This window comes from Trachinotus anak, unplaced genomic scaffold, assembly GCF_046630095.1.
Source record: "Trachinotus anak isolate AG129_WGS33_773 ecotype Australia unplaced genomic scaffold, CSIRO_AGI_Tana_v1 ptg000003l, whole genome shotgun sequence".
Taxonomy (NCBI): Eukaryota; Metazoa; Chordata; class Actinopteri; order Carangiformes; family Carangidae; genus Trachinotus; species Trachinotus anak.
This window is the reverse complement of record NW_027273854.1, coordinates 21,829,034-21,851,717: the sequence shown is the minus strand read 5'-3', so window position 1 is coordinate 21,851,717 and position 22,684 is coordinate 21,829,034. Positions and strand designations below refer to the sequence as shown.

Sequence of the window (22,684 nt, the reverse complement as noted above, 5' to 3'; positions counted from 1 at the left end):
TGCTGGACATAGAGTTGTTATATTATTTCTATAGGGAATCCAACAGTCACTCAAGTAAAAGAAGTGAAAGCGTGGGATCCAAACTAAATTTACCAACAAAAACCTTATACAAGAGTAGTAACAAAAGTTTCATTATACAAGACATCTGTTAATGTTGGTTAAAAAATCTTTTATCCAAGTAACCGACAGAGGTTGATAATTAACTTAACAACTTGTAAGACAATGTCAGCAAACATATCAGCAATGGACAGTGACTAATTAGGCCTACATCTGTTATATTAATACCCAAAAGTAGGCCTATATAACGATAAAATTAGTTCCACCACAGTAGCAATACTGAAATTCTGAAAAGGGCTCTTCTGTATAGTAAGTGTTTTTACTTTTGATATACACTGTAAGAACAGTTTTCTAGCGTTTTGTCTTCTGACTGTGATGTTCATCTATTACTCCTGTGATGTCTTCCTCAGTTTAATTCAGTTCTGAAGGAGTTAAAGGGTGCGAGCATGCCCCTGGTGGGTCTTGAACGCTCTTCTAGTGCTGAATTAGATTTTTCAGCCACACATCCTCCGCTGCCATGGCAACCCTTGAAAAGCTGTGTGACGGCCAGCTGAGGAGGAGTTTGTTGTAAGTTTGAGGAGTTTTTCACGGCAGAACCGGACAGCGCCGGAATAAAGTTTCTGTAGGGAGGCTGTGAGCCGATCAGGAGAGGGAGAGGAAAGAAGTAGAACAAGCCGTTTCCCCTAGGTAGGTGAAAGTTAATCTGGGCTTTAAACGTAGCATGAATTGTTCAGGTCTGATTTGCTTTTTACTCAAGAAGTAGAGTTTGCTACAATGGACATTTCGTTAATTAGTTTACTCTCATATTCAAACAATAATCAAAAGATTTTTATGATATGATTGAAAAAAAAATTGTCTAGTAATGTTAAGATATTTAATTTCCTCTTTTCCTGACTCTCTTGAAAGCACAAGGCTTTCCTTGTTATATGTGCTTTTGTTTGAAGCCCCTGGAAACTCAAATCTGCTATGGATTCAAAGTCAAAGTTAAATTCATGAAAATTAAACATCCTTGGGTAAAAAATTCAGCTAATCTGCCCTGCCATCAGGACTGTGTGGGAGCAAACAACCCCACAGCTACAGGTTCAAGTATTGTTAAATCCTGGTTGCTGCAGTGAAAAACATGGCATCATCTTTTTCAAAAGCAAGGACAAAAAAACAAATATAGAAATTTCTCGTAGAATAGAAAAAACACTGTTCTAAAACAGTCAGATTACAGTGTGCTAAGATTATAGTGTGTTCACATTGTTCATAGTACGAAGCTGTTAAATAAAATTTGCTTTCAGGGCCTTTAAAACAGGATCTTTCATATTCTGTGACCTGATTAGGATTTTCCTGGATCAGGCTGTGGTCACATGCTGTAGTTGATTTTTTTTACCAGGACTGGTGACTCCACAGATAAATCACATATTTTGATAGTCGTTATCATGTGTGGTGACTCTTTAATATTTAGATAAATTAAACTGTATATAGATTGTAATAATTGCTTTAGTAGAAACTGTTGTGCAGTAGTGTTTAGATCTCCCTGTAGAGCCATAACATGATATCTGCCAATATTTCACTCATCTTTGTTCATCAAAACATCAGTTCATGTGTATAGCCCAGACCTTTCTTCACCATCTGTTACAGTCATCCTTGTAGAGCCCAGAGGTCGCCATGTTTTCCCTGTCAGAGCTGGCGCCTCTGAACCAGCATCAGAACAGGTCTAAACTGTTGAAGCCCTGGTGGGAGGTCTTCATGGACTACCTGGTGGTCCTGATGCTGATGACATCTGTTTTGGCTTGCACTGAGCAGCTGTCCCGGGACCGAGTGGTGTGCATTCCCTTGGATCCACCCTCTGCAAATACTAGAAATCACAGTTTCTCAGTTAGCAGCAATGTGGCACTGACTCCATCGTCAAAGCCTCCAACCCACAGTCCAAACAACATCAGTCCAAATCTTTACTCTACAGCCCGGGGCCGACGGACTCATCTGGTCTACCAGCAGTATATTTACATTAGCCAGGTACTGTAATACTCATCTTTATTGCCTTTGCAATTATAAATGATGCAACAGAGTGGGTGAAAGCAACAAAAATATGTCTGTAAAGTCACTTTAAGGTGGCTGTTATCAATATCTTTATATCAACAATGGATCACATGACCACTTGTATGTGAAAGGAGTTATGCGTAGCAATGAAACCACAGAGAGTTATGACCTGACTCTGCAGGTCTCCTCAGCTCGTCAGAGCTTTTTACTGATTTGGTTCAGGCACAGATCTAAGTGCCATTTTAGGTTGCAGAGGGCAGCTACAGGAAAAAGAAACTGTAAAAACCTCCCGTACACTACCTGTACTGCGCTAAACCGCAGAGAGTTGTACTTAGCAGCTAGTTTGTAGAGCAATTAACAGCTGAAGAGAAACCAAAACCAAAGTTAGAAACCAAAAACAGAAGTAAAAGAGAGAGAATATTGGACTTACATTTATTAGGTGACACAAACACAACTCCAAATGAATGCTAATGTTGCTACATACTTTCTTGATGTTTAAATAGGCAACTGTTTGCTTAATAGATTATAAAATGTCAATGTTGAGTTCTTAGTTTTTTGTGTCTGCTGCCCCCAAGTGGCTGAAAACATCAGGTTCAAGTGTCTGTTTGTCTGTCTGTCTGTCTGTCTGTCTGTCTAGGTATGCTACCATGAGGCTTTGCCTTTGTGCTCCCGCTTCTTTCCCTACATGGCCTTGCTGCAGTCTCTAGTGCTGGTGGCCAGTGGCTCCTTCTGGCTCCACTTCCCCCACACCTCTGCCCGCATAGAGCACTTCCTGGCCATCTTAGCAAAGTGCTGTGAGTCACCCTGGACATCTCAAGCCCTGTCCCACGCTGCCCAGCAGGAGAACATCCAAGAGAAGGAGGTGGAGAGACGACAACCCCAACCTCCTCCCTCTTCATCTTCACCCCCAATGACCCGCACAAGACGTTCAAGCATTGACTCAGGCACAGACAGCCCACTTTTAAAGAGGTCAGATAGTGTGTCCTCTGCCATACCTCCCTCCCCGTGTCCTTCCACACTCTCCTGTAACTCCACGTCGTCTGTATCTCTTGGCTCTCCGGTGCAATTTCCTGATTCCAAGCCGTCAGTCATGGTCGACAGTCCCAGGCAGGTAATCAGGCTGGATAAAAGTGATGGGGAACAGGCCAGGGCGCTTTTCGAAAGGGTCAGAAAATTTCGGTCCCACTCTGAAAGCTCGGCTGTCATCTATAAAGTGAGAGATCCTCTTGTCTATAGCATCAGTTGACTTGTTTTTTAGTTATCTATTTATTTCATTTTTGTCAAAGAAATATAAGTTTTATGATGTGTTGTTATCAGGCTTTATATTTATAGCAACCTGCTATTATATGATACTCTATAACATTGAGTCATCCACTATTTTGAGAGCATATTACTGTGGTTTAATCTTACAGCATGAGTTAATGTTTAATCAGGCTCAGTCTAATGTCAAATTATTCATAATACCCTCTTTCATCCATTTAGGTCTACTTGGCTCAGACCATATTCAAGCTGCTGATGGTAACGCTGATCGTGAGTTACACCATCCCTCTTCTCAACAACTTATCCTTCACCCACACCTGTCACCCTGAGGAGCAAGCCCTGGTGGGCTACTCTACCTTTGAGTGTATCCATGTGCTCTCCTCACTTCTACGCAAACTGCTGGTGGCTTACCTGACCCTGCTGGGGCTGTATGGTCTGCTCAACCTTTACACCCTCAGCTGGATTTTACACAGGTGTGTACAGTGTGCAGGGATAAATGTGTTGGTGCTGTAACAATACTGTAAAAACTGTATATATTGACAAAACATGTTAAAGCTGCTCTATTTGATCATTTTTATCAGTGGAAAAATTACTATATGTAATGTGACAGGGGGTCAGTTGTAGTTACAAACCCAGAGAGAATTATTACCCAATTCTGCTGTTCCCCTCATCTCTATGGAGAGTTTTAGCATCTTTCAGCTCATTGTTTTGGTTTGACCGCCCACAACATCACTGTGTCATCAACCTAATGTCCAGCAGTAAGAGACTGTTTTCAGTATATAAAGCCCTGATATACCTACTATACTTTTCTAGCACACAACATCAGTTAGCGATCTACTGGTGAACACAGTGGGGAATTTAGCTGTTACAGTCAGATATTTCCTTGAAGGAGTTGGTAGAGACCAAAACAAAGGTTTAGGGAGAGTGTGTATTGGACTTACAGTGGCCAGAAAAAGGACTCTGAATAAATGCTGATGTTGCTCCACATCTGTTGAATCTGTGAAAGAGGTACCTGTTTGATAACACGTTAGACCAATCAAATTTCAATTACACCAAGGTGTCTTACTGCACTGAAGCTTTAGTGATGGCCCTCACTTCTAAGTCACCTTGGGTAAAAGCATCTGCCAAATCAGTAAATGTAAATAATATGTCATTGTTGTGTTCACAGCTTGTAACACTGCCTCCGCAAAAAACATGACTGCACCTTTAATTATTATGAAAGAACCATATTTTTGCATATGTTCCATTACTAGTAACAAACTGTTTTCATGCTTTTCACATAACCTTTTTTCATTTGTTTCAGACTACACGACTTAACATCAGTAAAATAACAAAAGTAACAAAAAGATATAACAAATCAAAATGCTCCATGTGATGAAATACCTACCTCAAGCTCTGCACTTTGATTTTCATACTTTACTGAGGTGAATGCTAAGCTTTTGAAACTTTCCAGCAATAATGTAAAGTGTAAACAAAACATGAAATCTAAAACATGCAAAATGTACATTAAGTGAAGAGGAGGTTGTCCATGCACAGCCATTGTAGGCTGATCAGGCTTATGGATGAATAATTTGTCACATTTCTTAAACAAGATAAATTTAAAATGATGAATTAATCATTTTAAGTTGACTACACAGGCAGTGATTGTTCATAAGGCCTTTAAACAGAGTAATACCCATGGGGTTGGGCATACCAGAGGGCCTGTAATAGGATTAGAGTTTAATGCTGTGTTTTGGGCTGCAATATGTTCTGTGTGATATAGTTCTCATTTCGTTTTTTTGGTTTGTGTCCTATGTAGCTCTTTACGACAATATTCCTTCCACTCACTGAAGGAGTTGTGCTCCCTGAGAGATGTTCCAGACCTGAGAAATGACCTGGCCTTTCTTTTACACATGTCAGACCAGTACGACCCGTTGCTGGCCCAGCGTCTGTCTGTGTTTTTGTCCCCGGTCAGTGAGAGCAGGCTGATGGAGGAAAGCTTGGAGAGGCGCTGGGGGGAGGAAAAGCTGCGTGCCATGACTAGTGTGGACGCAGACGGCTGCTCCAGACTGCAGCTGGTGGCGCTGCCTCGTCTCCCTCCAGCCCTCTTCACCCTCAGCCAGCTTCAGGTCCTCAAACTGGAGCTCATCACAGATGCCAGGTTCACAGCACAGGTAGCCAACATGACTTCACTCAGGTGAGTTATACAGTGGTGTAGTTATGATTCACATATTTAAACAAAGGACACCAAAAGTTATGACTTATTTTCATATAATTGTATCAACTCAGTGTGATGTACATAGTTAAAACACTTATTTCTACGTGATTAATTTACTGTTTTATTGGCTATTCCTACAACAGAGAGGTCCACCTGTACCACTGCACAGCAGCTGTGGATCCCAGTGCTCTTGGATTCCTCCAGGAGCGTCTGGAGGTCCTCCACCTCACCTTTACTCAGGTATCAGAGATCCCCAGCTGGGTCCTCTCCCTCCGCAGCCTGCATGAGCTGCACCTCTCTGGTCGCCTGAGTAGTGAAGGTGGGGTGGGCCGCAGCTGGACACTAGGGAGCCTCCGCCAATTGCGTCACCTCCGTGTACTGGTGATTCGAGGCATGTTACAGCGGATCCCTGGGGAGCTGTGTGAGGTGGCAGGCAGCTTGGTGAGGCTGGAGATCTACAATGAGGGTACCAGGCTTCTCGTGCTGACAGGACTGAAGCGAATGGTCGACCTGACAGAGCTGCTGTTGCAGGACTGCCAGCTAGAGCGTTTGCCCTCCGCACTGCTGGCTCTAACCAAGCTGCGGACACTTGACCTGCAGCATAACAACCTGAGAACTCTGGAGGAGCTGCTTAGTCTGGCTCATCTGCGGCGTCTCTCTTGCCTCAGACTTGCCTATAATCGTGTTCTTGCATTGCCGGCCAGTGTTGGTGTGCTTCGCGGCCTTGAGCTCCTGGATCTGTCCAACAACCACCTGCAGAGCCTTCCTCCAGCACTCTTCACTCTTCTCCGTCTTCGTAGGCTGCTCCTGGCTGGGAACCTGCTCGAGGTGCTGCCTGCAGAGATAAAGGCACTGCAGCTGCTGACAGAGCTGGACCTCAGTGGGAACAGGCTGGAGAGCCTGCCCCCTCAGCTGCTCAGTGGTTGTTTGGAGCTGCGCATCCTGAATGTGGCTCACAACTCTCTTAGTTCGTTACCCAGAGGAATGGCAGCTTTAAGTCAGTTGTGCAGGTTGGACTTGCGTAGTAACAGTTTGGAGGAACTGCCTGCTGAACTGGGCTGCTGCTCAGCTCTGCAGGGAGGTGGTCTCCTGGTGGAAGAGTGGCTGTTTCTTTCTTTGCCTCCCCATGTCAGGGACTTTCTGAGCCGTTCATGCCCCACCTCTGGTGCATACTCAGAGGGTCCTTCCCGGCCAGAGTCTGACAGTTTCCCATACTTCTCTCCAACACAGTGGAGCTTCTCCTCTGCTCTGGAATCACAGATATAAGACTGATAACCATCTGACTTCTAACAGTATCCTAATCTTTTTTTACTTACATATTTTGTATTTTATAATGGGATTTGCTTTTGCAATGATTTTGGCTGAATTTGAATTTGATGCTGATGTGACCATTTCCTGCAGGTTACACTAGTCCTAAAACCAAAATTTAGAAATTAAAACAGCCTAACACACTTTTTTATCATCACTGCTGTTGATTATGTTATTCATAATTCTAATGAGTTGTACTTACAAGTAGTGATTTTACAAATATTAGCACTGTCTCAGTTACAAATTTGAATTTGTGTTGCAGCTCCTCTCTGTGAGCACTGGAGGGCAGTAAACACCTGTGTTTCTCGGTACACTCAGGTCAACAGTTAACTTTACCTAGGATCATAGCAGACACAATACTATTATAAAACCTGTGGTAAAAATGAAAGAAGGTATTTGCAGACTGATTGGAGCAGGATGTGCTACCTAGTGTATGCTGAAACACTGGAAGCAGGACCAAACCTGCTAGCTGGCAAGCTATCCATCAGTGCATTGAAAAAGAATCACCTGGGGAACTTAATATGTAGAGACAGACAATCAATGGTAAAGAAATCAATACATACAGAGAGATGAGTTGACGACTTTTTACAATAATATTTTTAATAATAGTGTATTGAACTCTTGGTATAATAAATTAATTCATTAATTACAAAAAACAACAATACTAATAAAATAATATAGAAGGGAAAGCACGTCTTGTCATATGTACAATGAATAATAGTCAACATTACACATTTACACGCCCACATTATCAATGAGGACATGAACAGTATTGGTGCCGTTTCGTTGATAACATAGGCTGAACGATTTCCGCAGAAGGGGTCTTTTTTACAGGCAAGATACCTCATCCTGGAAATCAATCTTTGCCCAAGTCGTCCAGCTCCAAGCATGTGAAATAAGACAAAGGCTTTTCCTTTGCAGCTGAAGGGATAATACTTGATTTCATGTATTCAAGGACCCTCAAGACAAAGTTTACATTTGGGGGAACGATACATTAGAATATATACTATCTTTCATATCGACTTATATGCTCTTATTGTTTATTCAGTTTGTTTTAGCAAAAATAAATTAAAAATAAAAAAATGTTTTTTAAAAAAAATGTCATTGTAGTCATTTTTTCACTACATATTGTGTACTTTCCGTGTCCCTCACAGGCGCCCATTTATAGAGTCTACCAATACTCTTTCGTCCTCTGATGTCCCGCTTTTTTAAACTGCGGTGGACTGCGGCACACTTTCTGTCCAATCGCCGGCTGCGTTTGTCAGCGATCGTCCAAATCCACCAATGATGTCAACGTACTTCAGCGGGGGCGGAACTTCCGGTTACTCGTATAAACCAACTGAGGCCTCCCCATGCGGTTTTGATCTGGTGGTGCACTGGTAGCTAACGCCGAAAAGAGAAGGTAAGGACGCAATATCGATTAATTGAGGCAACTAGAGAGTTTGTAAAACTTAGAGTGGTGTCCAGCATATGATGAACGTGATAAGATAAGGTTTATTTCGCTAATCTCACAATGTAGCTACTCCGCAATGAATTAGGTTCCTTCATTGTTTGCTTGAGGGTGCTACTCGGCTAGCTAGCGTTTTGTAGCCTAGCATTAAATAGCTTAGCTAGCCAACCAGTCTCCTACATATTAGTGTTCAGTAAATGTGTAGTGTTTTTACACTCTTCGTAACGTGTTCTCTATAATTATTTTAATGACTTCTGTGCACATCATACGTGTATTTTACCTGGTCAGTTAGCAGAATATATGTTGCCGTGTAGCACCTTAGCTTGCCACGTTAGCAATGGTTATGCAACACAATAGCTTTTCAGTGTTGTACTCGGCTCGGAAGCTAACCGGGTTGGTTAATCCGACAGATTCGGCTACACTCATGGCTGCCTGTGGTATTGTGTGAGTTGTAGAAGATACTTGCTTTACATGTAGCGTACTAACTGCCATGTAGCGTTCATAATATATGATCCCACTCGATTTTAGCTAATTTAGCTAGCATGTCTCACTCACTTGCCGCACATTTTATTATGGGGTTGCGAGAGTGCTCCCAACAACACCGGTATCCAGCGTAGGCTTACATCAATACTGGTTATACTAGAATCACTAGTTATACAAAACCAAACACATCTTCTCATAACACGGGGACATCTACACTGTTCAACCTGTGCTCAAACATCTTATCTAAATGTATGTAAAATGTATGGTTGAAGGTTCGTGCCAGACACAAAGAATGGCAACAGGTGGGCTTAATCAGCCCCCTTTGTAACCCCAGTAAGGGGGCATTTCAGCTAAGGCAGCTGATGACCAGACAGAAACAGATTCAAAAACAGACTGTACATTTTTGTCTTTTTAACAGACACAATGGCTGAGAATGATGTTGACAACGAGCTGCTTGACTACGAAGAAGATGAAGAGCCACAAGGAGCCCCTGAGAGCGCAGCCCCAGCAGGCAAGAAGGAGGTGAAGGGCTCCTACGTCTCCATCCACAGCTCTGGTTTCAGGGATTTCCTGCTCAAACCAGAGCTGCTCCGTGCCATCATTGACTGTGGTTTTGAGCATCCATCTGAAGGTGAGAAGCACGTGATTGTCTTGGTTTTTTGGTACGTTTTAAGTAAGGAAAACAGGCTTGTCCAACTGGGCTATTGGAAGAGTGGGCTCTGTTTTATTTTATCAGAAGGCTTAAGAAGTTGCTGTAAATGTAACCTCTGTAGTTGCTGCATTAATAATGCTGCACCTGGACCTGGTGTGTGTGTGTGTGTGTGTGTGTGTTAATTAAATGCAAAATGTAGGTCAATGCAAAAGCTTTGTTGTTGCACGTTGTGTTGTACAATAGCTTGAAATAATTACTGTACCAATAATAAGGTGAATGCACTGGGTTAAATGTTTTTTGTGTTTTTTAATACAGTTCAGCATGAATGCATCCCACAAGCTATCCTGGGCATGGACATCCTGTGCCAAGCCAAATCTGGTATGGGCAAGACAGCTGTGTTTGTGCTGGCCACACTGCAACAGATTGAACCAGTTGATGGACAGGTTAGTATGTGTGTTCAACACACACGATGTATGTGTTTGTGTTTGTGTCAACAAAGGTGGGGCTGTCCTTTTGACTTATGAGTCGAAATAGACATTAGAGGGATTTTAGATGGCATAAATGTTTGCTTCTTGGTGATTTTCATGCACCCAGATACATGTTCAGTAAAAACAAGTCCCAAGTAACATACTAAATGCAAAATGTCTGTTCCTGTATTTGCACCCCTTCAGGTGTCTGTATTAGTCATGTGCCACACGCGTGAACTGGCCTTCCAGATCAGTAAAGAGTATGAGCGGTTCTCCAAGTACATGCCCACGGTAAAAGCAGCAGTATTCTTTGGTGGCCTGGCCATCAAGAAGGACGAGGAGGTCTTGAAGAAGAACTGCCCTCACATCGTTGTCGGAACACCAGGCCGCATCCTCGCTCTCATCCGGAACAAGACCCTCAGTCTGAAGAACGTGAAGCATTTTGTCCTGGATGAGTGCGACAAAATGTTGGAGCAGCTCGGTGCGTTCTTTAGTCTTTGACTTTTCCTCTTAGTTCTAATTCATTTTGCTTTGATGTGTCTGTAAACTCAATAGTTAATGTACATCTTATCTTATCTTATTCAGTTGTATTTGTTTGTCTTTTTTTGTGTGGCAGACATGAGGCGTGATGTACAGGACATCTTCAGGATCACACCCCATGAGAAGCAGGTCATGATGTTCAGTGCAACCCTGAGCAAGGAGATCCGACCAGTCTGCCGCAAATTCATGCAGGACGTAAGTGAACAACGAAGGGTTATTTGTTACTTAAGAATTTCTTCAAACACTGAAAATCAAAGCTGCTGCTCGTTTTAAGGATCACATTTTATTTAATGTTCTACTGGACTAACACACTGCCATCACCTGTGCAGCCCATGGAAGTATTTGTGGATGATGAGACCAAACTTACACTCCATGGCCTGCAACAGTACTACTGCAAGCTGAAGGACAGCGAGAAGAACCGCAAGCTGTTTGACCTCCTTGATGTGTTGGAGTTCAACCAGGTAAACTGGTGGAGTTGCTGCATTTAACATCAGATTATGTTGTAGAAAGTCATGTATTTTGTCATATATTCGTATATTTTATTTTTTTTTAAATGCAGAATTTGGAAAAGCTGCTTAAATGAAAACTGTAAAATAAGTTTATGGCTTTAAATAATGTTACTACAGCTAGTGCAGACTTCAGGAAGTTACTACTCCAATCTCAGACGTCCTGTGGCATATGATCTACCATAAAACTGCAATTCATAATTTTATACACTTTGGTTTTTGTACAGATTAAACAAATAATATATAACCTTTTTAAATCAGTGAGCCTTAGAGGTTCTGGTAGGCATTTTTCCCATTCTTTCTAGTCAGCTAATCTGTCCCTTTTTTAAAATCCGAAGTTCATAATTCAGCCCATGCGGTCTGAGCAGATGTGCCTCCTTTTAATTTCTCTGTTTCGACTCTAGGTGGTGATCTTTGTCAAGTCAGTCCAGCGCTGCATCGCTCTGTCCCAGCTCCTGGTGGAACAGAATTTCCCTGCCATTGCCATCCACAGGGGGATGGCTCAGGAGGAGAGGTGAGACACACACACCCCCCACTACTCTCCTTTTACACGCTCTCATAAACACATTCCCAATTGCACTCTGATTGCTAAGTATGTTTATGAAGCATGTGGCCTCATCAGTTAACTCAACACATCATTGCCTTCAAAGGGGATTCAGTCTAGTAATGACCACAGCAGCTGTGTTGATAAGCCTCTCTCTGGCTCTGTCCTCCCTCCTGCCCCATCTTAACCCCACAGGCTGTCTCGCTATCAGCAATTCAAGGACTTCCAAAGGCGGATCTTGGTGGCGACCAACCTCTTTGGCCGAGGGATGGACATCGAGCGAGTCAATATCGTCTTCAACTATGACATGCCAGAAGATTCTGACACCTACTTGCACAGGGTGAGAACTGCAGCGGGGGAATAACTGCATCTGTTTTCCCTTCATATGTTTGCTTTTTGTTGCATCAGTCAATGCAAATGCTCAGGGACATCGGGTTGAGAAGTTTGTTTTCCACTGCCCAAGTATTGCGCCATAACCTGCAAAATTGTCACTTTTCTATTTTGCGTAAAGCAATGCTGCTGCAACTCGCAACAACTATTTTGCCTACAAAAAAGCATGGGAAAGTTGTTTCTTTCAGTCTGGCAGCAATGCCTTATTTCAGGCAACTGTGAGAGTTTATTCTGAAATGCTCTGACAGGAAGTTCCAAAGGTTCTGTGTAAGACACAGATACAGTGGACATGCGATGTGTGATATGGGGGGAAAAAAAAAGTCACTTCAGTCAAACGTGGGCCACAGTCCCACATAGGTGAACAGGAACAAACAAATTCCAGTTGCATTTTTATTGTCAATTTCTGAATTAAGCCTTGTATTACGTTCTGGCCCACAATCTAATGGATTGGAAACAAGGCCAAACTTAGTTGTTGACCCCTTATGTAATGTATTATATGTTTCGTACATGTGTTTTGAGATTTCACTCACTCGTGTCTCTACACCCGCCAGGTTGCCCGTGCTGGTAGATTTGGGACCAAAGGCCTGGCTATAACCTTTGTGTCTGACGAGACCGATGCCAAGACTCTGAACGATGTGCAGGACCGCTTTGAGGTCAACGTGGCTGAGCTGCCAGATGAGATTGACATCTCATCTTACAGTAAGTCTTTCCATATCCTAATGTCTGCTGAAATGCAGTGATGCTTGATGTCCTTATTGAAGTAGGCCTGTTGGCCAGACCTTTTGGAACGACTGTAATGTGTGGATTAAATGGACACTTAGGACTGCCCTACAGATAATCAGCTGATGGTATAAACCTTTAGAGTTGTTTTGGCAACTAGAGACAGCAGTTGGTGCTGCCATGTAACTGCAGAGCTCCCATCAAATCCCTTACATGTTTAACCTGTTGGTGAAAAGCCGGTATGCTCAGCTGTTGCTCGTCGCTCTGATCTTTTACATGCTCAACTCATGTCTCTCCTCCTCTCTCTCTCTTTAGTCGAGCAGTCCAGATGAGTCCTCAAGCCAAGCAGAAGTCTCCTCTCCATGGATCTTGTGTCTTGTATTTGGAAGTAGACGTACTTCACTGTTAATCTGAAAGCTCTGCGTGTTCCCTATGTTCACCAAACATTTATTTTTATTGCCAGTTTTTGGGGACCGGGTATGGTCGATTTTAAATTGTCTTTTACTGTTTTGGTTTTTTTGTTTTGCTCAATGACATTAAAACTTTTTATAAAATTCCATTTTTACTATTGTGGTCTCTTGAGGGGCTATTGTCTCTACCACATTTTCATTGATTTCAGTGTCAAGCAGAGATGTGTTCAGAGAAGTAGTCCTGAGGAACGTAAAGCAATTTTTACAATTTTTAGCCCCCTTTTAATTAGTGTGTGTGTATAGAAAATATATTTGTTTTTGATTTTTTGTTTTTTTTCCCACTGCAACACAGTTGATCTTTACAAAGTAATCAAGTAGTCATGTAGTAACAGTTGATGAAGACAGGATTTTGGCTCATATGGCAGCTCTTCTTTGAATTTCCAATTGAATGCCTCCAATAAACAAGTCACCAAGTGGAGCAAATTTTAATACGAGTATGTCATTAGCACACTGTATAATGAAATGATTGATGTTTTAAATGTGTCTGTTATGTTGTTTTTAGGTATTAAACACTTCACACACAAAGCTGCAATGACAATATGTCATTAATTTTATTCTTTCCTGTTCAACCTTTAGAATCTAGCAGAAATCACAGTATTTCACTAAAAGCAGTCTGATAATGATTTGTGATAGTGATCACTAGCCTTACTAGCAACACGGTGTTTGAAATGGCTCTGTTGGTCAGTCCATCACTTAGGAAATATCTCAATTCTGGGATGAGTGGATTTGAAATTTTCCAGAGGAGCCTCTGACTCTGCCAATGTGAGGTTGTCCAGTATATTGGTTTATGACCTAATACCTGCAAATTAATGTCATTCCCATCAGCCTCAGCTGGACTTTGTATTTAGTGCTAATCATCAAATGTTAGCATGCTAAAAGGCTAAACTAAAATGGAGATGAACATCATACCTCAAACAGCACTGTTATTGGAGCGTGTTAGCATTTAGCTTAAAACACTGCTGTAAACAGCCTCAGTTCGGGCAGCATGGCTGTAGACTCTTCGACTTGTCTGGTATAAATTTAAACTTAACATCAGGTAATTGTATCTAGTTGGTATGAAAATGCTCATATTACTGAGTCTTTAACACAAAGTGTAGTGAATGGAAATTTCTTTATTCAAAAAAAAAAAAAGCAAACTGATGAACTCATTCAAATGTGTGGAAAACAACCAAAGAAGAAGAATCTGAGGAATATGGTTAATTGTTTTGCCTCCAAGTCTTTTTTTTAAATATATAATCTTAAAGAAGCATGACTTTATTATTACAGATGGTTTTAATGTTTCTCTAGTAGACATACAATCATCATGCTTTTAAATTGGCACTTAATGCTCATAAAGGATCTGAACCCTGCCTCGTTCAGTGCTAAACTATACATGGACTACTTCAGTATAACTCTGTAAAAGGACTGGCCCTTATACAGCAGATAGAACTACAAATAAAGTAACAATGCATCTGTACATAGCTGCTCTATAGTGTCCTTTAACAAATCTAGACAAAGTACCAAAACCACAGCATCTACATAGGCAAATAGCAATGGCAAACACATTTCTAATCACCTGTAATGTTAAAAAACCCTTAACAAGTTTGTAAGTATTAGAGGCAGCAGTCTCTTATCTAAGGAAGCCTACTGTTGCCAGGAGCTGGTAGAAAATGCAGATATCTTCCAGTTTCACAGAAAACTGCAAAAAAACGTCTACGCACATGGCACAACAAAAAAAAAAATCCTTGACATAATGAAATGGTGCTTCAAATGATTTAAACTCACCATTTTTAAATATGTATGCAGTAGAAATAAGAATCCCCCTCCCTCTGCATTACATTCTCATAAGATAAACCTACATGGTCAGGTTGTGAATCAAGGCTGCTGTAAGGTGCGTGAACTCAACTAACCCAACTAGCAGTTAAGAAAGATGCTTGGGTTCTCCAGTCATTATAAACGGTCTCAGTCACAAAAATGAGAGATTAATACAGAGAGTTCCTCTCCTCCAATCGTGTCTTTACAGGTGTCCAGCAGGTTCTTGTTGACGCCTGGCAGCTCTGGCCCCGTCCTCTCTGCAGCCATAGAGCTGCTCTCTGTCTCCAACAGTGACGTCAACCGACAACAGCCTTCAACAGCGTTTCTCAGAAATAGACACCACTTTAACACAACGACGCATGACTTATTGTTTTGTTTCATTGAGCTGGCTTGTTGCTTGATTACAGGCCAGATTGGGCACCAGAGCGGTTCCACCCGCTAGTCACAAATTACATGTTTACCTCAGTACATGCAGTTTTCAAATCTTATTTTTATAGCAAACCAGAGAGTGGCTGATTTTCTCTCACTGCCCCTCGGAGTCAGGATTGTAATTTGCGCAGAATTAGGCGGTCGACTTCTTGACGCCAGAATCCCAGGCTTGTTCTTCTGGTGCTTGCTAAATGTCTCAGTTTCTTGTGGAGGCAAGGCAGGGGATGAGTCCAGCTGTGTAAATAACCTTTGACATATTCCCCACTAATGCGTGCAAAGCCTTAAGCCATCAGGTTAAACTCTGTCTTTTTCCAGTACATACCTCCTCTTCTCCTGTAGCCTTCATCATCCATCATTAGATATGGCTTTCTGACCGCTGTGACCTCTGATACAACCCTGGGGCCAAGCCCTGGATCTGTGGGAGTCCTCCTCTCCCTGTCATGGGTGACAGCTCTCAGCTGTTTTGTCTCTCTCAGATCCTCGTTCAGCCACACTGGTGCTCCAAACATAGCAGCACCGCCTTCCCTGGTGGCAGGCCACTGTGTCTGTCTCAACAATAAATACCAATGAATAAATACCATAAAAAGACACGAGCCACGCTTCTGCCAGAACATCTGAGATGCTCGTCCATCTTTTGCTATCACTGTCTCCATGAGTCTTCATTTGGTTTATCGTTACCCAGATACTGGAGTGCACAGACACATGATTCCAGCTGGTTTCATATTTGGCTCCGAAGCACCAGCCAACTAGACCAGCTTTCTATTAGCTAGTCTGATCTGTTGCTCAGTATCTGAGATGTGAATTCACACCGTCAACACTTACTTGTACGTGTCAGCTCTTGCTCCGTTGTCCCCAACAAAAGTCTCCGAGTTCAGAGGACATTCTGTGCGTGGCAGCAACATGGCAGCTGGCTGCATCCATGTTTCCACAAAGATTTAGTCAAAGTCTGAAGTAGTCTGACCGGAGCAGAGCTACTTTTTATCTACACTAAAGCAGGGGCTGGTCACTTTGCTCTTTCCAAGTTGGAGATGCGCCCATCTGATGTATTCTTCTCCCCATTCCTCCCCAAATAATTTTCCAGAAAAGATGTTTTTGTTTGTGCACCTTTCTCGCGTCTACTCAAAGATACACTAAGGACAGCTAATCTATTCTATGGGGGGAGTTAAAGTCTTTTTTGTGAAGGAATGTAGGGGGGGTACTGCTAGTCGATGAACTTGTGTGTGTCTCCGTAGAGCCATCGCTGGGGAGGCATGGCAGCTTCATTAAGATGGTTGCACTCATCGCTGCACTTGCAGGACTGGATGAACATCACGGACCTGTTGAAGCGTTCACCGTCAGGGCAGGCAAAGGTCACGCTGGCTGTACGGGTGCGACGGGGCGAGCAGCAACGGCCATCTCTGCATACGCCGCAGTAGTTGGGCCTGTACAGGCGAGTGCTCCTGCAGCCGGCATAGGACAGACGGTGGGGCTCAGGGGCCTTATGGGTACGAGAGCACTTCCTTCCTTTCTGTGGAAGGAGAAAGACGAGAGAAAGAGTGAGAGGGGTCTGCAGACTTGGTAGATGATCTTTGAAGTTGTATGTTGAGATAAATGCTAACGTCAGTGTGCTAATATACTGACAATGACAATTTAGCAGGTATAATGTGTTTAGTATCCAATATTTGTCAAGACATGTCAATCAGAACTGCAAATGTCAGCCTCCTTTAGGAACCATGATATAATGGCAACCCGTTCAGTAGTTGTTGAGATTTTTCAGTCCGGACCAAGACTGAGAGACCAACATTGCCGTCCTTAGAGCCACGCTGCTTGCATGTCTAAAGATCTTTTGTTTGGCACAGCTGTGATGCTGCAGACGACAGAAATGTGGAGCAGGTAGGACACCGCTTCCCCGTGAAAGTTCTTTAGGATCACATCACCATTAGCTTGGGATCAGAATACCCGCATGGCACCATGACATAACTCATTATTCGACTGTGAGACATGAAAATCAAAGTTAATGCAGTTAAGTACAGACACTGGAAAACAAACTAAAGGTCAGAACAACAGATGAGTGCCAGGGAGAGCTGCATGCCAACAATAGTTAAGGATTGACACTGATGCACATTAACACCCACAGCAGCTCTGCAAACATTGGGAGAGCGCAGCGAAACAGGTGTATAACAACCCATCAGCCCCGTGAGTGGCTGGCGACGGGAGGCAGAATGTTTCTGAGGGTGTTGTGTATGAGATGTGAGGGAGCAACAGAGTGGGCGAACTGAGTGCTCTTTAAATCACACAGCACAGAACCACTAAGTGCAGCTGACAGCCACAGCGTCGCAGGTTGAGTGTGGGAGAGCTCAAAACCCAAACCCCCGCAGACAAATGAGAGTTTGTCCTGAAAACATATTCTTTGGCGTGTTATTTATAAAGATGAGCCGCAATGATTGAAGTGAAAACATAGAGACAATAGAGTACAGTTTCTTAGTCTTTGTGGCAAACATTGTGTGTTCTGAAAGAAGCCAAGAAAAAAACTAAGGATTAAAGCGACAATTCATGTTTTACAGGGGGGGACGAGCTAGACTGTTTGACCACTGCTTCTTGGCTCCAGGCAACAAGAAGTTACCGCTCCCAGCCAAGACAGTTTCAGCACATAAACACATAAAATGTACAAATGTCAAATGTCTGGCTTTATCTTCACATTTAAGACATGAGAGTAGTATCAATCCTCTCATCTCATCTGTCTCTTTACGGTGGGACAAGCATGAAGCTACACGGGTCAAACCTGGTCTAAATCAGCTCTGTCGTCATCCTGCCACACAGCAACAGAACCGCGAATAGACAGAATGAACCAGAAAAGGCTCCAGCTACAGAGGGATACAGGGCCGGGGGGCTGTAAACATGCCATGATATTAATACCAATCTGACCCCTTGAGAGACATCCTTTCCTGAATCCATTTAGCATAGTGGCTGGGCTGCATAGTTGTGGGCCATTAGAGGAAACACTGTAATCCATCTCTTTATAAGAATCTTAAAAGCACCACACACATTCCTCACCTTGACAGGGATAGACATGGAGCTGCACGGCCGAATGTTGCACAGGCGCGTCTCCTTGACCAGCTTACAGCGGGCATTGTCATTGGTAACACGAGAGGAAACGCCCATCCCACAGCTCCGAGAACACTGAGACCAGGAAGTAGTCTGAACCACACACTGATCTCCCACCTGCCTCCAGGCTAGAGGAGATGAAAGAGAGGATGTGTGAGGGAGAAGAACAATGCAGCGATGCAAAATACGGAGTCAGAGAAAGAGCAGCAACATCAGCAAAAGTAAAACTAGGGGAGGGAAAGGGCTGCTGGGAGAGAGAGGGAAAAGGAGAGATGCAAAGCACACTAGCCTCATTCACTGAACAGGCAACACTGACGCATAGAGAGGGTGATTACAGAGAGGGGAAAGCTGGGTGACAGAGGTATGTGCTGTGTGAGAGCAGTGTGAGAGAGAGAGAGCACCTCTGGTGTGCAAGGAACCAGTGGAAAACAAGCCTCACATAAATGCTGACACACACACACACACACACACATGCACAGATGCAGAGGGAGAGGCTCACAGTGAGGCCGTTTGTGCGTCAGGAGACTAAAATGGTTAAAACATAAACATGATGCTTTACTGCGCAGAGGAAACAGGCGGCACTCTGAGGCGACACGGCGGCACCCTGTCTTACCCGCCAGGTGCTTGTTTCCACGTGGCTTGTCCCACTTGCGCCCCACCTCCACCAGCTCGTTGCCCATGGTGTCCTTCTCCTTTTTGGGTTTGTAGGGGTACAGCTTCCGGAAAGGTTTCGGATAAGGCTTGGGGTAGGGGTAGGCCGGGTAGGGAATGAAGGGGTATGGCGGGTAAGCTGGAGGTTGCGGTCGTCTGTGTGCTGGGGGCATGACGGTGGTCCCCTTGTGGCAGTCGATGCTGAGGCAGCACTGGCCTGGCACCTTGACCAGCTGTGGGGCAGGGCAGGATGGGGATGCCAGGGGCACATGGCTGGGGCAAAGGGGCACACAGCCCACTGCCCCATCGATGCAGGTGCACTGGTGCTTGCAACCAGCACGGAAGTTCTCGCCATTTTGATAAATCCGCCCGTTGTATTCGCAGGAGCGGCCCTCTGCCTTCGCTGAGAGGAAGAAAGAAGACAGACAAGATGGTCAAAATACTTTAAAAAACAGTCTGCAGAAATCAAATGCTCTGGATCCAAAGAAAACTTAAGAGACAGGAAGACAGAACAAACAGGAAGAGACTCGTGTAAATGCATCTTTAATTTGAATAGAAGGTAGATAAGAAGAGAGACGGAGAGACACACTATCTCCAGATTTATGCAGCAAGCTCTATTCTTAGACCAGAGGAATTTTGACTTGTTTACAATGTCCTTCCCCTTCGCTCCCTCAGTGGAACTCCCCATACAACACCCCGGATACCCCCCTTTATATAGAAACACCCCCAAATAAACACACATATAAAAATACCACTGTGTGTATGTGTTTGTGTGTTTCATGGGGCTGTTTATGTACACATTGAACTACTTATATAAATCCCGGAGTTGGCCAGGTTTCAGTCGCAGCTCATGAAGGTGCTCTGTTTTCGAAACGTGGCACAGGCTTCAAACCTCTAGCCCCTATCAAAGAGAAACTCCAGCCGCTTGGCTCGGAAGCAAGGTTCCCCACCCTGAAGTTACACATTCCCTCACTCAACCCCAAACTAAACCCCAAACTCTGCGCCCAATCTAAACCATAAAACTCGTTAACCCTTCCCGTCTGTGATTCCTGCCACTTCTGTTGCACGTACCCCTGCAGATGCCATGGGTACGGCCCACATCATTGCCATAGTTGCACTCCAGGCCTTTATGGTGGTCGCAGGGCCGTCCTTCGTGGCAATCCTGGTTGAGCTGGGCAGCACACACCTTGCAGCAGCCGCAGCCATCCGGGACTGAGCTGACCCCTGGAGGACAGGACGGGGGCCCTGCCGGACACTCACAAACCACTGGGCAGCCTGCAGTGACCTACAGGAAGGGAAGTATGGTACAGTCATGACTTTAAGTACGCTGTTATTTACCTCTCTGTTGAAAAAACCAACGTCATACAGTAGCTTTTCTCTGTGAGGAGGAGTCATACTGGAACCAAGCAGGACAATAGTGACTCATGTTACACAGATCACAGAAATTCCTCAAAGTGTGTGTGTGGCTTAAACATTAGCTGAATACCCAGCACTGTCCCAAGCCCCACAGGGATATCTGTAACCCTCTGTCGCCTTCCGCTTGGCATTCGTCGCACAAGCAGGGATGAAAGGGACCTTCTCTGACCCAAAAACTCCCCACCTCCCTGCCCCTACATCTTTTGTTTCTCACTCTCTCTCTCCACACACACACACACACACACACACACACACACACACACACACACACACACACTCCAACAACTCCCAACAGGTATCGAGATCACAGGGAGCTGCCAGTCTGACTGTCCATACTCAGATCAGCCAAAGGGAACCCTTCCCAACTCTGCCACTCTCTAAACCCCAGCCAGGTCTCGGAGCCATGTCCCCTCACTGGGGTCACTGACTGTTGAGGGTCTCGGCTGGGTTGGATGGTTGGATATGACATCACACAATAGCTTTCCATTTTTAGCTTTGTTTTTAGTTATAACCTAGTTATGACCTGGTACTGATATACTATTCTGATACATATTTCTAGAGTGCAGTGAGTTCATATTGACATTTAGTGTATTTTTATCTCCAGTGATATAACTGTTGAGTAATATTACTATGGTGTCATTTTGGACCGACAGTAGAATAGAAGCCTATGTACTTATAGAAGACCTATGAACTCTCTCAAAGACCCTTGAGAGACACAAATGTGTTCCAAATGATGCCACTAGTTTTGTTGTTTAATCCAATTATTTAGACTTAAATGAGTGTCTGAACTTTGGATATGGAGGTATAAATAAGCAGCTGTGAAATGTAACTGAGTAAATTTACTCAAGTACTGAACTGAAGTACAGATCTGAGGGACATGTACAATTTCATGCTACTTTTTACCTTGTATACTACATTTCAGAAGGAGGTTTTGTACTTTTTTACTCCATGATATTGCAAAACAAACAATAAACTTATTAAAACACTATGTACCGTTATAGGTTAGATTACCCCACACAAAGGTTGAAACTGCAATAATAAAATACTATTACATATTAATGCACCATTATAATAAGAATACATTAATATATAATAACACTCACAGTTGCCATATCTCTGCATTATGAATACTTTTACTTTATTACTTAAAGTACATTTTGGTAATAATACTTATATACTTTTACTTAAGTGACATTTTCAGTGCAGGACTTGTAATAGAGTATTTCCATATTGCAGTATTGGTACCTTTACCTAAGTAAAGGACATGAATATGTACTCCAGCACTGTAAACAGGGAGCGTGAAACTTCTGAGCTCCCTCATCTTTATTTATCCTGATATTAGTCAACAAACCCAGCTCTGACTCACAGAGTCGTGGGGTTGCTACATTATTACATTATTATTAACTTGTGAGGGCCTGAGTAGCGAGGAGGGTTTCATTACCTTGAGCATTATTTTGACATGCATTACTAACTAGGATTAGGGAATATGGAAATGTAACCAGACGACAGGCGCTCAAATCCGCTGGAGCTGCTGTTACAGGACAGACACGGTCTTTATTCCTCAGTGTTTACATGCAGCAGCAGCGACACAGAGTAAACCCCAAACACTTACCAAGCCGACCGCCACCACTTGTAAGACAGCAAGTAACAGCACTATCCCCATGTTTAAAAAAAAGAAAAAAAAAAAGAGGCAATTTATATCACAGAAAAGTAGATCCACCACCGGCTCAGGAACAATAGATTTTGTCCACAAAGGTTAAATCCGACTTCCACGACGATCCTCAAACGTCCTCCATCATTTGTAAATTCCCATCGATCAAAGTTTGAGCCATGTTTTTATATCAGCCTCGTGCTTTTTATGGCAGCCACGCCCACTCCAGACATCCTTTAACCAATTAGGACGCAGGCGAGCGGCCAAGGTGTCTCAGCAGCCACGGAGGAGGGCGGGGCTTGGAGCTGCAACACGGATGGCTGAGGTTTGTGGGTGGGGGCGTGGCCAAGCATGAATGCAGTCATTCATAAAAATTCAGAATTACTACATTCCAAGGAGGACCTGGCTTTCGGGTGTTTATTTATTTATGTTTGAGCGAAAATAATATTTTTGATGCTTTAAAGTTCTTTTCACACGCATACCTCTGTCCGGCTGCTGCTTTGTGAAAAGTAAAATAAATATACTCAGCTGCTAGTCTCTGCTACATTAATACTTGGGGCAGCCATGGAAAACAGCTAGGAATTTCCTTC

At 43.4% G+C, this 22,684-nt stretch overlaps 3 protein-coding genes across 3 annotated transcripts; 2 read left to right on the top strand and 1 right to left on the bottom strand.

Annotated features, from left to right (window-relative positions):
* The first annotated feature begins 494 nt into the window (after window positions 1–494).
* Window positions 495–7,572, top strand: LOC139618541 (volume-regulated anion channel subunit LRRC8D). Its single transcript, XM_071474534.1, has 6 exons — window positions 495–744; window positions 1,684–2,058; window positions 2,720–3,295; window positions 3,565–3,815; window positions 5,141–5,518; window positions 5,683–7,572. Exons 2-6 carry the CDS (start codon window positions 1,711–1,713, stop codon window positions 6,803–6,805), a joined length of 2,676 nt encoding a protein of 891 aa, XP_071330635.1. The 5' UTR covers window positions 495–744; window positions 1,684–1,710; the 3' UTR covers window positions 6,806–7,572.
* A 518-nt stretch (window positions 7,573–8,090) lies between these two features.
* On the top strand, window positions 8,091–13,158 carry ddx39ab (DEAD (Asp-Glu-Ala-Asp) box polypeptide 39Ab). The gene is made up of 10 exons (XM_071474535.1): window positions 8,091–8,249; window positions 9,199–9,411; window positions 9,748–9,875; window positions 10,104–10,380; window positions 10,516–10,634; window positions 10,769–10,900; window positions 11,350–11,459; window positions 11,685–11,829; window positions 12,431–12,578; window positions 12,915–13,158. Exons 2-10 carry the CDS (start codon window positions 9,204–9,206, stop codon window positions 12,929–12,931), a joined length of 1,284 nt encoding a protein of 427 aa, XP_071330636.1. The 5' UTR covers window positions 8,091–8,249; window positions 9,199–9,203; the 3' UTR covers window positions 12,932–13,158.
* Window positions 13,159–13,320: 162 nt separating this feature from the next.
* LOC139618543 (CCN family member 1) lies at window positions 13,321–22,322 on the bottom strand. Its single transcript, XM_071474537.1, has 5 exons — window positions 22,056–22,322; window positions 20,099–20,312; window positions 18,990–19,430; window positions 18,326–18,504; window positions 13,321–16,799 (listed from the first exon to the last, which is right to left on the bottom strand). The coding sequence occupies exons 1-5, from the start codon at window positions 22,104–22,106 to the stop codon at window positions 16,494–16,496; spliced, it is 1,191 nt and encodes a 396-aa protein (XP_071330638.1). The 5' UTR covers window positions 22,107–22,322; the 3' UTR covers window positions 13,321–16,493.
* Window positions 22,323–22,684: the final 362 nt, after the last annotated feature.

Coding starts and splice junctions, on each gene's coding strand:
- LOC139618541 (XM_071474534.1), top strand. CDS start 1,711: ATGTTTTCCCTGTCAGAGCTGGCGCCTCTGAACCAGCATCAGAACAGG. Junction 3,296..3,564: donor GCTCGGCTGTCATCTATAAA/GTGAGAGATCCT, acceptor TCATCCATTTAG/GTCTACTTGGCTCAGACCAT. Junction 5,519..5,682: donor GCCAACATGACTTCACTCAG/GTGAGTTATACA, acceptor TTCCTACAACAG/AGAGGTCCACCTGTACCACT.
- ddx39ab (XM_071474535.1), top strand. CDS start 9,204: ATGGCTGAGAATGATGTTGACAACGAGCTGCTTGACTACGAAGAAGAT. Junction 10,381..10,515: donor CAAAATGTTGGAGCAGCTCG/GTGCGTTCTTTA, acceptor TTTGTGTGGCAG/ACATGAGGCGTGATGTACAG. Junction 10,901..11,349: donor ATGTGTTGGAGTTCAACCAG/GTAAACTGGTGG, acceptor TTTCGACTCTAG/GTGGTGATCTTTGTCAAGTC.
- LOC139618543 (XM_071474537.1), bottom strand. CDS start 22,106: ATGGGGATAGTGCTGTTACTTGCTGTCTTACAAGTGGTGGCGGTCGGC. Junction 18,505..18,989: donor TGGAAACAAGCACCTGGCGG/GTAAGACAGGGT, acceptor CATCTCCTCTAG/CCTGGAGGCAGGTGGGAGAT. Junction 16,800..18,325: donor CCATGTCTATCCCTGTCAAG/GTGAGGAATGTG, acceptor CTCCTTCCACAG/AAAGGAAGGAAGTGCTCTCG.